The sequence below is a fragment of the Palaemon carinicauda genome, chromosome 1 (assembly GCF_036898095.1).
Source record: "Palaemon carinicauda isolate YSFRI2023 chromosome 1, ASM3689809v2, whole genome shotgun sequence".
Taxonomy (NCBI): Eukaryota; Metazoa; Arthropoda; class Malacostraca; order Decapoda; family Palaemonidae; genus Palaemon; species Palaemon carinicauda.
Window position 1 is genome coordinate 116420705 of NC_090725.1, and position 15145 is coordinate 116435849.

The 15145-nt window shown below is 35.2% G+C and overlaps 1 protein-coding gene across 1 annotated transcript in view; it reads right to left on the reverse strand.

Annotated features, from left to right (window-relative positions):
- The window catches only part of LOC137655848 (toll-like receptor 2), a 44775-nt gene that overhangs the window by 1361 nt on the left and 28269 nt on the right, over positions 1-15145 (reverse strand). The window contains 9 exon segments of the mRNA XM_068390066.1: positions 1629-1714; positions 7077-7137; positions 8303-8404; positions 9111-9253; positions 11597-11691; positions 11799-11859; positions 12755-12827; positions 14097-14235; positions 14963-15106. Coding sequence (XP_068246167.1) covers positions 1629-1714; positions 7077-7137; positions 8303-8404; positions 9111-9253; positions 11597-11691; positions 11799-11859; positions 12755-12827; positions 14097-14235; positions 14963-15106 — 904 coding nt within the window.

Here is a 15145-nt window from a genome sequence, read left to right on the forward strand (position 1 = left end):
TATCATAAAATCAGTACAAATTGTTATCAATTCATCAAGGGTTGAGGATGGAAGAGCCGTCAGCATAAGTGATATTAATTGCAGCTTTATCAGTGGTGACATCCATCTCCTGCTTTGTTATTAATTCATCAAGGGGTGAGGATGGAAGAGTCGTAAGCATAAATTATATTAATTGTGGCCATATCAGTGGTGACATCCATATCCTGCCTTGTTATTAATTCATCAAGGGGTGAGGATGAAAGAGTCGTCAGCATAAGTGATATTAATTGTGGCCATATCAGTGGTGACATCCATCTCCTGCCTTGTTCAGCATTGGGTCTGTGGACCCATTAGAGGAAATTGCATCCATCTTAGTGACGGATGAGCCTCTACTTATTTTAGTTTATTGAGTAGGGTGGTATTAAATGGTACGACCTGAACACTGATGCCCTAAGAAGTGGTAATGGTTTGTAGTGAAGATATAGTGTCCCTCATGACAGTGAATGGCCTGATGAGCTCTTCAGTGGCCGAAGGAAATAAAATATTTCACCAAAAGGGTACGGCAAAATTTAATATAACACTGCATCCTCGCCCCTCTGTGTGGAGAGTGTATCTAAATAATCAGGGTTATAAGGTTTGCAGCCTTAAAGGCGGCATTATGCCTACACAACATAGCCAGTGAAGAAAAAATAAAAAAATAACCAGTGTTAGGGTTTTGAATGCAGGCAAGAAATGTTTAATAGCTAATTTATTCAAAAGGAGAGAGGTGGATGATTTGACACTTGAAGAGTAGGAATGGCAATAACTGATTGTGCTAGGGACAACTGAGAGGTCTAGAGATAGGGAAGGGTTACCCCATGTAGTGTCAGGAAGACTGTTGGTAGGTCAAAGAGCACATTTGCGTTAGGCTTAGGATTGAATGGGTTATGGTAGTCTACTGGAAATGTTTTTGATTCAAACGCAAGTTGGGATTTTGAGCACGATACTCTCAGCAACCTCGCTGTCCTTGTGAAAAAAAGGATAAGACGCTTAGGAAGCCCATAGATATGCCTTTAATAAACTGTGGCAAAAAAATTAAGAGTGAAAGATAATCTTTTTGAAAAGTCTGCATCTCTGCCTGACTGGTTTTGGAGAATCTGAAAGAATGGCTGTGCTAAGAAATTTTAATGTAAAGGTAGGTGAAAGGAAAAGAAATGGATTTTTATAGTTTTATTGGGTAGAGATAAAGAATATTTTGGGAGTGAATTTAGAAAAAAAGGTTTGATTTCTGGAAATATGTGGTTTCAAAAGAAAAACCTTATTTTACTACCGTGTATCTATCTATAGTAAATTTTTTTAGCGAGGCAGATTTGCACCGACTTGCAGCGGTGCCCTTTTAGCTCGGTGAAGTTTCCTGGTCGCTGATTGGTTGGACAAGATAATTCTAACCAATCAGCGACCAGGAAACTTTTTCGAGCTAAAAGGGCACCGCTGCGAGTCAGTGCAAATGCGCCTCATTAAAAAAATTGACTATAGTCTATCAGTAGATCGATCTAAAACAATATATTAATCTAACATCCATAAGTTTTATACTCGATTTAGTTTCCTTTATTGATTTTTCATGAGGGAAAACGAATAAAAGAGATCTGCAAACAATTATAGATACTCACAAGATTCACCATCTATTGTATACTCCTGACGAGTACTGGTCCTCGGGAGGTCTAGTGCCGATGATGAAAGATGACCGCCTTTGAATCTGAAGAAGTGTTGTAAATAAAAATATTATAAAAATACTCATTTTCAGTAATTTAAAACATTCATGATATTATGATAATGATGAAAAAGGAGGAACTTACGTAATCTATCTTACTTTTGTGAAAAAATAAAGAATACCATATCCATTTATCAATTTGAAAAGATAAATTTCTGAAATTTTCTGGAAAAATATAAAAAAAAAAAAAAATCATCCTGCAAAAACACCATGAGCAGATACGTTTTCGTCAAATCATCCTTTGCATCATTTAGAAAAAAAAAATAGAAAAACTATGACAAACCAGTGATTGTAAATAAAGACGTGATAAAAATGGTTTACATATACAGAAGTGAAAGTTTTGTTCCAAATTCACTCGTGACTTCTTTATACTTCCAAATATTACCTGATTCAAACGGGAAAATAAAGAAGTGTCCCTCTCCAACAATGGATTGGACTAGATTCCGGAATTTTGGCCAGAGGGACTGGCAATGGAACCTTGGATAATGATATTTTTGCTGACTTCCATCAGAATCTAATTTCTTGTAAATCTTATTGCTTAGACCCATTTGTTCTTAAAAGGATATGAAAGTATAAAAGGATATAAAAGAAGTTAAGTAAATCTGTCCTTTGGTCTGTGTCCCATGTACTGAGGTGAGATTACAGAATATGAAACCACAGGGATGGATAAAAATGCTTTTCAGTCTGGAAAAAAAACAGCTGACAATGCAAATAGATGATATACTTATGGATAGAATTATGAATGACTTGAAAGAACAAAACTGGCCACCCAATAATTGCGAAACATATCAATCCAACAGTTTGTCTTGCAGAGTTTTTAAAGTTGCTCCTTGGAGGCCAGCAGAGATTAGAATCCAATCAGAGTAACAGACTTTCATGGCCAATAGAAAACGCGGAGTGGTGCAGGGCCAACAAATCATGTGAATGGGATTATCCTGCTCCCTGAAGCTTCATTTTGTACACCAGCCCCAATACCAGTCACAAACAGGGAATATAAATGGCATAGCATACAGGCTAATTTGAAATCTCCTCTCTTGTCTTTCAACGAGGAGAAACTATCCTCCTCAAATGGTTGCATAAACTACTTGTGTATTATATGAGGATGTTGTTAGCAGTTTTGTTTACACAATATCCTTTGTATACTAGCTTGCCTTCATGACTCATCAGATCAAAGAATTAGTTCCTGGACTAGATTCAACACCTAGGCAAGGGATGCAAACCACATTCACGGTGGACAAAATTGGCCATATGCCTAACATAAATGCCCCACCAACAGAGATCTCTGCTGCCAATGAAATTCATTCTTAGGCACTATTGATTGAAGAAACTATCCCTTATATATATTGCTGCTGCTGCAGATCATGGTAAGCCAACAGAAGTAGTGTGAAAATTTCCATCGAGTATTGAAACTATCCTAATGATGGAAAATTTCATGTTATATCTAACCTGCTCTCAATTATTGGCAAGTTATCTTGTGAAACTAGGCTACGGGATTTAGCTGTCGAGGCAGGAATAAGATCATAAGGATTGATTTATATAGTATTAGATGGTAAACAATGCAACATAGGAGTAAGACTTCAGAAGCTGGTTTACAATCGATAGATCATTAGATATTATCTGGCATCCTAACAGCATAGGTCCTTGAAGACAAGCTGATCTACGAATCTTTCATGAGGTTTGCTTGGTCAGGATTCTTAGAATGGTTGGTAGAGATCAAACACAGATAAGAACAACAAAATATCAATATAGGTCTGAGATCAATTGATGATTGTGTGGAAATTCATGTGCATCTAACATGTTTTGTACCTGGATAATATGTTGAAAATTTTCTCATTTTTTCAGTATCTATTGGGATGAAATGAAATACAGCAGAGAACAGTTGACTGGATTCTGGAGGCTCTATTTAGATTTAATAGAAATTATGCTTGGCTTAATAGCGGAAGATCAAGAAGGTGATTGGCTTGTATGATGCTTTGCTGCTGATAAAAACAACTGTGAGAGAGAAATCTCAGTGTACAACTTGCAGTTGGCATCTTTAGAGAGCAAGTAACCCGAGTTTCACAGATATTTTCTTGGCGAAAGTTTTTCAGTTCAGCCAAGTAATTCAAATCTGTCTGGCTGAACTCCAATAGGCCAGACCCTGGAAGAGACAGTTAACCAAGGCAGCCAGACCAGTGGTCGAACGAAAAATTTCAGCTTGAAGCCAAATGCCTTAAGAAGACAGAGACTTGATTGATCCACAGAAGCCAAGGTTTGGTCAACCAGACCTTCAAGAGTAAAATCAAAATATATCCCGAGTAATTGCAAAATATTTTGTGAGTAAAAGCAAAGTATTCCTTATACGAAAGGCAAACATTTAATCCTATAATACTTAAGAAAATGACAATAGAGCAGTGTATTGCATAATTCATTGAAATTAGATTTTGGACCAACGAATTTCCAACTCAAATATTGGTAGCCTTGATAAATGATCAAATATTTTAAAAAGGATAGAAACTACATAAAGTAAGAATTGACAAATTCCAAATAAAATTTCTTCGAAAATTCTATCAAATAGAATTTTGGATAAAAATACATTTTGTAAGTAATAAATTACTGATAACCTTACAGATCTAGCAATGAAAAAAATCAAATAGATTTTAAAATGAATAAGTTTGATGAATTAGCAACCACTGAGCGAAGATCAGTAGAATTTAAAATGAATAAGTTTGATGAATTAGCAACCACTGAGCGAAGATCAGTAGAATTTAAAATGAATAAGTTCAATGAATTAGCAACCACTGAGTGAAGATAAGTAGATTTTAAAATGAATGGGTTTGATGAATTAGCAACCACTGAATGAAGATAAGTAGATTTTAAAATGAATAAGTTTGATGAATTAGTAACCACTGAGTGAAGATTGAAGATGAATAGATTTTATAATGCATAAGTTTAATGAATTAGCAACCACTGAGTAAAGATAAAGTAGGTTTTAAAAGGAATAAGTTTGATGAATTAGCAACCACTGAGTGAAGATAGGTAGCTTTTAAAATGAATAAGTTTGATGAATTAGCAACAATTGATTGAAGATAAGTAGATTTTGAAATGAATAAGTTTGATGAATTAGCAACCACTAAGTGAAGATAACTAGAATTTAAAATGAATATGATTGATGAATTAGCAACCACTGTGTGAAGATCAGTAGAATTTAAAATGAATAAGTTTGATGTATTAGTAACCACTGTGTGAAGATAAGTAGAATTTAAAATGAATAAGTTTGATGAATTAGCAACCACTGTGTGAAGATCAGTAGAATTTAAAATGAAAAAGTTTTGATGAATTAGCAACCACTGAGTGAAGATATGTAGATTTTAAAAAGAATAAGATTGATGAATTAGCAACCACTGTGTGAAGATCAGTAGAATTTAAAATGAATAAGATTGATGAATTAGCAACCACTTTGTGAAGATCAGTAGAATTTAAAATGAATAAGTTTGATGAATTAGCAACCACTGTGTGAAGATAAGTAGAATTTAAAATGAAAAAGTTTTGATGAATTAGCAACCACTGTGTGAAGATCAGTAGAATTTAAGATGAATATGATTGATGAATTAGCAACCACTGTGTGAAGATCAGTAGAATTTAAAATGAATAAGATTGATGAATTAGCAACCACTGTGTGAAGATAAGTAGAATTTAAAATGAATAAGTTTGATGAATTAGCAACCACTGTGTGAAGATCAGTAGAATTTAAAATGAAAAAGTTTTGATGAATTAGCAACCACTGAGTGAAGATAAGTAGATTTTAAAAAGAATAAGATTGATGAATTAGCAACCACTGTGTGAAGATCAGTAGAATTTAAAATGAATAAGATTGATGAATTAGCAACCACTGAGTGAAGATAAGTAGATTTTGAAATGAAAAAGTTTGATGAATTAGCAACCACTAAGTGAAGATAAGTAGATTTTAAAATGAATAAGATTGATGAATTAGCAACCACTGTGTGAAGATCAGTAGAATTTAAAATGAATAGGTTTGATGAATTAGCAACCACTGAGTGAAGATAAGTAGATTTTGAAATGAAAAAGTTTGATGAATTAGCAACCACTGAGTGAAGATAAGTAGCTTTTAAAATGAATAAGTTTGATGAATTAGCAACCACTGAGTGAAGATAGGTAGCTTTTAAAATGAATAAGTTTGATGAATTAGCAACCACTGAGTGAAGATAAGTAGATCTTAAAATGAATAAGTATGACGAATTAGCAACCACTTAGTGAAGATCAGTAGAATTTAAAATTAATACGGTTAATGAATTAGCATCCACTGAGTGAAGATGAGTAGATTTTAAAATGAATATGTTTGATGAGTTAGCAACTACTTAGTGAAGATAAATAGATTTTAAAATGAATAAGTTTGATGAATTAACAACCACTGAGTGAAGACATAAAAAAATTAGAGCAATGATCGAAATGCTTAGAGAGAGAGAGAGAGAGAGAGAGAGAGAGAGAGAGAGAGAGAGAGAGAGAGAGAGAGAGAGAGAGAGAAAAGAAACACGTGTCAATTGTTACAAACATGAATATCACCATACATAAAAAAAAAAATTGAATACACAACTATAACTAGAGGGACACTTGGTAGAGAGCAGACCCTGCTGAGACAACTTATTTCTTGACCCTTTTCTCAACCTTGACCTTGACCATTGACCTTAACATGTATTAAATGGCGTGGATGTCCATACGCTAAAACATGAGCCAAGTTTGAAATCTTTGTGAAAACGATGTCCAAACTTATAGCTGGTTACGGGAATTGGACATTTTGCTTGATTGTGACCTTGACCTTTGACCTTCATCTTGCAAAATTTATTAATTTCAAGCTTTTTACATAACAGGTAATCCCTGCAAGTGTCGTTACTCTACGATTAAAATTGCAGCCAGGAAGCTGTTCACAAACAATCACACACAAACAGGGGCGTAAACATAACCTCCTTCCAACTTCGTTGGTGGGGGCAATTATGTAATAAAAACAAAAGCATAAGTAAGAGAAGTAGTAAATTAGAATAAAGGTATGGTGTTAAAGGAAAAATATGAGTAATATGTCTCCGATGAGAGATGAAGAACATAATGCTATTATAACCAATACAGAATATTTATGCCAATATTTAGCAAAAAAAAAAAAAAAAAAAAAAAAATAGGTAATATTTAACAAGGCATTTAAATATATCAGGATCAAAGCCCAGTTTTCAGTTCATCAAAACTACTCTCTAAAATGTTCTTTTTCCTTTATAGAAATTTTCTAGATGAAATTTGCGTCAATATGTATTCAACACTCATGTTTGGTTAAACAGTGAATCTAAAAGGGTTAACTTACCTCTGAATTAAAGCAGATTGTTCTTTCTGGCAGGAAGGACAAGTAGCCGTATCATCACACACTAAAAAGATAAACATTAAAATGTAATTAATATTCATTAAACATTCTAAAGAGCGAGATATAATTCAAATCAGCATCATACAATCTTTTGTTTACATGAATAACATTCTCTTAGAATTGATTTATTGGAGTTTTAACGTTGGTTAGGGATGATGCTGTAGTACGTGAGCTACATTGTTGCAGAGGGAGCTTGTCATAAGAAATTTCAGGTTATATTCACTGTTATTCAGTGAGCTTGTACTACGAAACCTCTGGTCACATTAATTGTTGCAAGGGCAGCTTGTAATATGAAATCTCAGGTCATAATAATTGTTGGAGAGTGAGCTTGTAATACGAAATCTCTGGTCACATCAATTGTTGCAAGGGGAGCTTGTAATATGAAATCTCAGGTCATATTAATTGTGGGAAAGTGAGCTTCTAATGGAAATCTTCTGGTCATATTAATTGTTGCAAAAGGAGCTCGTAATATGAAATCTCTGGTCATATTAATTGTTGGAGAGTAAGCTTGTGATACGAAACTTCTTGTCACATTGATTGTTGCAGAGAGAGCTCGTAATATGAAATCTCTGGTCATATTAATTGTTGGAGAGTGAGCTTGTAATACGAAACTTCTAGTCACATTAATTGTTGCAAAGGGAGCTTGTAATACTAAACCTCTGGTCACATTAATTGTTGCAGAGTGAGCTTGTAATATGAAATATCAGGTCATATTAATTATGGGAGAGTGAGCTTCTAATGGAAATCTTCTGGTCATATTAATTGTTGCAGAGGGAGTTTGTAATAAAAAAAATCTCCACTCATGTTAATTGCTGCAAAATGAGCTTGTAATGGGAAACCTCTGGTCATATTAATTGTTGTAGAGAGAGATTGTAATAAAAAATCTCCAGTCATATTAATAGTGTGATAATAAAATTCAGGTCATATTCATTGTTGTAGAGTTAAATTTTAATACGAAATCTCTGGTAATATTAATTGCTGTAGAGTGAGCTTGTAATAAGAAAATCTCAGGGCATAGTAAATGTAGCTTGTGATATAAATCTAAATTGATGTAGAATGACCTTGTAATAAGAAATAACAGGTCAGATTATCGGATTATATTAAGTTTTAAGCCTTTTCAATGCTATCACAGGAGTTTCAATGCCGGAAGACCTGTTCATAAGACCTACCGTGCGATGAGAAAGCAGTTCCAACATCAACTCTAATGGAAACTTTGCCCTGTTCGCGATAAGTATGGAAGAGCTCTCCCAGTCGCGGTGCCGAGGTCAGTCCTGGAATGAATGATTGAATGAATGAATGAATGAAGGATTTGAAGTTCTCTGGCATCCTGACATCGAAAGTCATTGACGCCGATATCGTTAATTATAAATAAAGATTAAACGAATATTCAACTAGAGAAATACAGTCCACTTATATCATTAAGGTAAGATAACAACGAATCACTCTCCTTGTATCGAAATATTTCCATTTTGGAAGAGAGAGAGAGAGAGAGAGAGAGAGAGAGAGAGAGAGAGAGAGAGAGAGAGAGAGAGAGAGAGAAGCGTTTAGTGTGATTTAAGGCTTTTAATATTTGAGAGAAATTTATAATGAGCATATATTTATCTGCCATTAAGAGAGAGAGAGAGAGAGAGAGAGAGAGAGAGAGAGAGAGAGAGAGAGAGAGAGAGAGAGAGAGAGAGATATGGGTTTAGTGTAAGTTAAGGCTTTTAATATTTGAGAGAAATTTATAAATGGGCTTATATTCATCTGTCATTGAGAGAGAGAGAGAGAGAGAGAGAGAGAGAGAGAGAGAGAGAGAGAGAGAGAGATAGAGAGAGAGAGAGAATTAGTTTAGTGTTTGTTCAGGCTTTTAATATTTGAGATAAATTTATAAATACAAGTAGGTTTATATGTATTATCAGAGAGAGAGAGAGAGAGAGAGAGAGAGAGAGAGAGAGAGAGAGAGAGAGAGAGAGAGAGAGAGAGAGAAGTTCTTACTCTCCTTCCGCCGTATTTCTTCGTATCTCTCCAAGAGTTCATTGATGTCATTCAAGGACTCTTGCAAACAATCAGGTTGAAGGTCACTATTCTCAGGTAGTTCTTGAGGAGGTAAGAATCGACAGACCTGTTCGATATAATCCCTGTAATGAAAGAAAAAGCTTAGCTGAAAGTAATATGAATTAAGTATATTCTTTATCCATACAAAAGATTATTGCAGCTGTTTCGAAATATTTGGAATTTTTACAGTATTATTATTATTATTATTATTATTATTATTATTATTATTATTATTATTATTGTTGTTGTTGTTGTTGCTATCATTAGTGTTATTTTCTATTATTATTATTATTATTATTATTAGTAGTAGTAGTAGTAGTAGTAGTAGTAGTAGTAGTATCATTATAATTTTTTTTATTTTTATTGTTGTTGTTGTTGTTGTTATTGTTTCTGTTGTTGTTTTTGTCGTAATCATCATTATTATTATTATTATTATTATTATTATTATTATTATTAATATTATTATTATTATCAGTAGTAGTAGTAGTAGTATTGATATGCGAGAAATATTTAGCAAAAGGTAAGGAGGTGTATGTTGCGTTTATGGATCTGGAGAAAGCGTATGATAGAGTTGATAGGGAAGCAATGTGGAATGTAATGAGGTTATATGGAGTTGGTGGAAGGTTGTTGCAAGCAGTGAAAAGTTTCTACAAAGGTAGTAAAGCATGTATTCTGATAGGAAATGAAGTGAGCGATTGGTTTCCGGTGAGAGTGGGGCTGAGACAGGGATGTGTGATGTCGCCATGGTTGTTTAACTTGTATGTTGATGGAGTGGTGAGAGAGGTGAATGCTCAAGTGCTTGGACGAGGATTGAAACTGGTGGACGAGAATGACCATGAATGGGAGGTACATCAGTTGTTGTTTGCGAATGATACTGTACTGGTTGCAGACGCGGAAGAGAAGCTTGGCCGATTAGTGACAGAATTTGGAAGGGTGTGTGAGAGAAGGAAATTGAGAGCTGTTTTGGGTAAGAGTAAGATTATGAAATGTACGAGAAGGGAAGGTGGTGCAAGGTTGAATGTCATGTTGAATGGAGTTACTTAAGGAGGTGGATCAGTTTAAGTACTTGGGGTCTGTTGTTGCAGCAAATGGTGGAGTGGAAGCAGATGTACGTCAGAGTGAATGAAGGATGCAATGTGTTGGGGGCAGTTGAGGCAGTAGTAAAAAATAGAGGGTTGGGCATGAATGTAGAGAGAGTTCTATATGAGAAAGTGATTGTACCAACTGTGATGTATGGATCGGAGTTGTGGGGAATGAAAGTGACGGAGAGACAGAAATTGAATGTGTTTGAGATGAAGTGTCTAATGAGTATGGCTGGTGTATCTCGAGTAGATAGGGTTAGGAACGAAGTAGTGAGGGTGAGAACGGGCGTAAGAAATGAGTTAGCAGCTAGAGTGGATATGAATGTGTTGAGGTGGTTTGGCCATGTTGAGAAAATGGAAAGTGGCTGTCTGCTAAAGAAGGTGATGAATGCAAGAGTTGATGGGAGAAGTACAAGAGGAAGGCCAAGGTTTGGGTGGATGGATGGAGTGAAGAATGCTCTGGGTGATAGGAGGATAGATGTGATAGAGGCAAGAGAGCGTGAAAGATATAGGAATGAATGGCGAGCGATTGTGACGCAGTTCCGGTAGGCCCTGCTGCTTCCTTAGGAGCCTTGGATGACCGCGGGGGTAGCAGCAGTAAGGGATTCAGCATTGTGAAGCTTCATCTGTGGTGGATAGCGGGGGAGGGTGGGCTGTGGCACCTGGCAGTACCAGCCGAACTCGGTTGAGTCCCTTGTCAGGCTGGGAGGAACGTAGACAGGAGAGGTCCCTTTTTTTGTTTCATTTGTTTGATGTCGGCTACCCCCCAAAGTTGGGGGAAGTGCCTTGGTATATGTATGTATGTATGTATGTATGTATGTGTGAATTATTATTATTATTATTATTAATATTATTATTATTATTATAAAGATTATCATTTTTATTTAGATTATTATTGTTATTATTATTATTATTATTATTATTATTATTATTATTATTATTATTATATGACATGCACACATATCTATGTCTATGTTTACATGTTTAAATAAGCAAATATGTATATATAATAACTTATAACTTATATATATGGTACAAAGTCTATGGCACTACCCAAGACTAGAGAACAATGGTTTGATTTGGAGTTTACGTCTCCTAGAAGAGCTGCATACCATAGCTAGAGAGTCTATTCTACCCTTAACAAGAGGAAAATGGCCAATGAAAAATTATAGTACAGTAACCCCTTGGGTGAAGAAGAATTATTTGGTAATCTTAGTGCCTTGGGGGAAGTGTGTGTGTGTGTGTAAAATTTTATAAAATTGTATAATTTTCTGCGGGTTTGTAAGTCTACTTCATAATCCCTATATGTGTAATATTATTGTCACCAGTTAATCATAAACTTACGGATCTGTCAGCTTTATATGTGTTCGAAGACAAACGATATCATAAAGATCCCGGTTGAGTGTTTTTGGCAGCGTCTCATCTACCAAGGCCAAAACCTAAGAAAAAAATAATAAATGAATGATTCAAGTCTGCAAATTAATTCAGACCATAATCATTTCCTTATTTCCATTTTAGGGTAAGATAAGATAAATCACTGACTGACCTTGAAATCTGGGTTAACAAATTCTTCGTGGCGGCCTCTTCGAATTTCGTGCAGGCCCCACCTTTTGGAAGGAAGGGATAAAATTACTCTGAAGAACTTAATGACCTCGGACCCATTCATGCAACTTTTCTTTTAACCTAAGATGGAAGTCTCGTAAGATTGAATAATTCTCTCTTTATTTATCTATATATCTGTGTGCCTTTATATGATAAACTTTAAAATAACAAGAGGAAGAAAATGTATATAAAATAGTGTGCCCGAGTGTACCCTCAAGCAATAGAACTCTACCCCAAGACAGTGGAAGACCATGGTACAGAGGCTAATATTATTATTATTATTATTATCAAATGCTAAGCTACAACCCTAGTTGGAAAAGCAGAATGCTATAAGCCCAGGGCTCCAACAGGGAAAATAGCCCAGTGAGGAAAGGAAACATGGAAAAATAAAATATCTTAAAAACAGCAAAAACATTGAAATAAATATTTCCTATATAAACCATAACATCAGAGAGCAGTGGTTTGATTTTGGAATGTTCTTTGCCTAGAAAAGCTGCTTACCATAGCTACAGAGGCTCTTCTACCCTTACCACAAGGAAAGTAGCCACTAAAAAACCACAGTGCAGTAGTCAGGTGTATGAGAATAGAGGAGAATCTATAAATAATAAGCCAGAAAATTCAGTGTAAGGAAAAATTGGTTGAATCCACTCCTGGCATTTTTTTCGATTTAGGCTTGGGTTCAAATCATTACCCCTTGCTCAACCTGAAACATTAATCACAAAATAGTCTCCAGTAGATACATATATTCAAGATTTTAATTCGATATAAAGTCTCATTAGTGGTCGATATTTACATGGATGGATAAATATAACTAAATATACCATTCATTTTGTAAACGAATTAAAATATACAGATGAATGTTCATCTATAATTAGTCAAGTATTATTATCAAATACATACCTGCTGCTAACCAGGTTCTGGGTTCCAAAAATCACCATTCGCGAGGAATTCTGAACAGCTCTTTCGACGTTGTCTGTGTGTTGACAGTGTATAATTTTGTCACATAAGTCATGCTATATTTTTAGGGAACTGAAAGCCTTGATATAATAAGAAAATATTAAAGAAAAATATTACTTCCCAACCATCTACTACTAAGAGATTGAGCAAGAGAGGTATTACTTTTATAGAAAACTGGTTTTCAAATCAATTGAAAAGTGCAAATTGTAAAATAACCCTCCTTAGATATTTGAATTTTAACTCCAAATTATTTATTCCCAAAATTCTTCTGATTTCAGTTTTACCAAAGAAGTTTCAACGTTGATATCTTAGAATTTTTTCTTATCTGGAATGGTACACAGAAAGAATAAGATATTAAACAAAAGGTATATCAGGAGTAAATGATCATTAGCAATAAATATCTGCCATAAGATATATCTTTAGAGTACGGTAAAGCTATTTTAGTTAAGGGGATTAAATAACTTGAAAGAGAGTTATTAAGAAAAGATTACTTTGTCAATGTTATGAAGACGAGTGCAACTTCATCCATTTGTTATATGTATAAGAAAAGATTACTCTGTCAATGTTATGAAGACGAGTGCAACTTCATCCATTTGTTCAATGTATAAGAAAAGATTACGTTGTTAATGTTATGAAGACGAGTGCAACTTCATCCTTTTCCTCTATATATAACAATTTAAGATGACAATTTCTACCAACGATAATCATATCTGGCACTTCAGGGAATACAAGCAGGATGGATGAATTGGAAAAAAGTGCGTGGAGTACTATGTGACAGGAAAATAGGGGTTAAGTTGTAGGTTAAAGTACACAGGACAGTTGTGAGACCGGCGATGATGTATGGAGCGGAGACCTGGGCAATGAAGAAGACAGAAGAGAAGAAATTGGATGTGGCAGAGATGAGAATATTAAGATGGATGTGTGGGGTGACAATAAGAGATAATATACGGAATGAGGTAATTAGGGGTACCACAGGAGTTAGAGAATTATCAGATAAAATTCAAGAAAGTAGACTGAGGTGGAATGGTCATGTCATGAGAAGAGATGAACAGTATATTGGGAGGAGAGTGATGGAAATGGAGGTACAGGGAACGAGAAGGACAGGGAGACCAAAGCGAAGGTGGATGGACTGTATCAAGGATGACCTTCAATCAAAGGGATTAACCGGTGATGAATTGTGGGACAGAGGTAGATGGAGAACGCTGGCCAAAAACATCGACCCCACATAGAAGTGGGAAAAGATGCAGACAAAGAAGAAGAAAAAGAAGACTTCAGGGAAACTCACGCATAATCCAATCTCCCGGTACGAAAGCATTTTCATGCCAAGCAATCGAGTATCCACGTTGAGAAAGGGGAACGATTATCATCTCTCGGACTCGAGTGAAGTCTTCAGACGAGCATACGACGAAACAGTCGTACTTCCTCTGCAAAGTTTAGTAGATTGCAAATGGTTTACACTAACCACGAAAAGGAAGAACATATCATTGTTATATATCCAATGAACCTTTAAATATTTCCAGGCACTATCTCATCTTTCATGTATTAATAGATTTTACATATAGTACGTATATATACAGTACACACACACACACATATATACATATATATATATATATGTGTGTGTGTGTGTGTGTGTGTGTGTGTGTATTTATTAGTTTTACCTATCTGTATATTTATTTTTTAAAATCAGATGTGGTATCCAAGGACTTTCCTTTTAAAGGCTAAAACAGGGAGCCTTTAACAGGAAATTCCTTGGAGACCACACAGCACTCTAATCCCCAAAATAGTAAGACTTTCATGTTGAAGTCTCCCCGTTCTAGTCTTTCACTGGAAAGTCCTTTGAGACCACACAGCTCTATGACGGCAAAAAAAGTAAGATTTTCCTGTTGAAGTCTTCCTGTTCTACCCTTCAACAGGAAAGTCCTTGGAGACCACACAGACCTCTAACCTCAAAAAGTGTAAGACTTTCCTATTAAAGGCTCATTGTTCCAGTCTTTAACAGGAGAGCCCTTAGAGACCACACAGCATCTAACCCCAAAAATAGTAAGACTTTCCTATTAAAGGCTCATTGTTCCAGTCTTTAACAGGAGAGTCCTTGGAAACCACAAAGCACTCTAATCACAAAAATAGTATATATAAATCACATCTTACCCGTTTAGCAATGGTTTTCTGGGGTTCAAACTTTCGTTTAATGCAAGTAGATGAATTTCTCCGGTAAATGATGTAACAAGCCAATAAAACAAGGATGATGAGGATCACTAATGTCACAGCTGTCATGATTAATTCGTCAGATACCTGAAAAGTAGAAAAAAACTTGCATATCTATAAGCAATA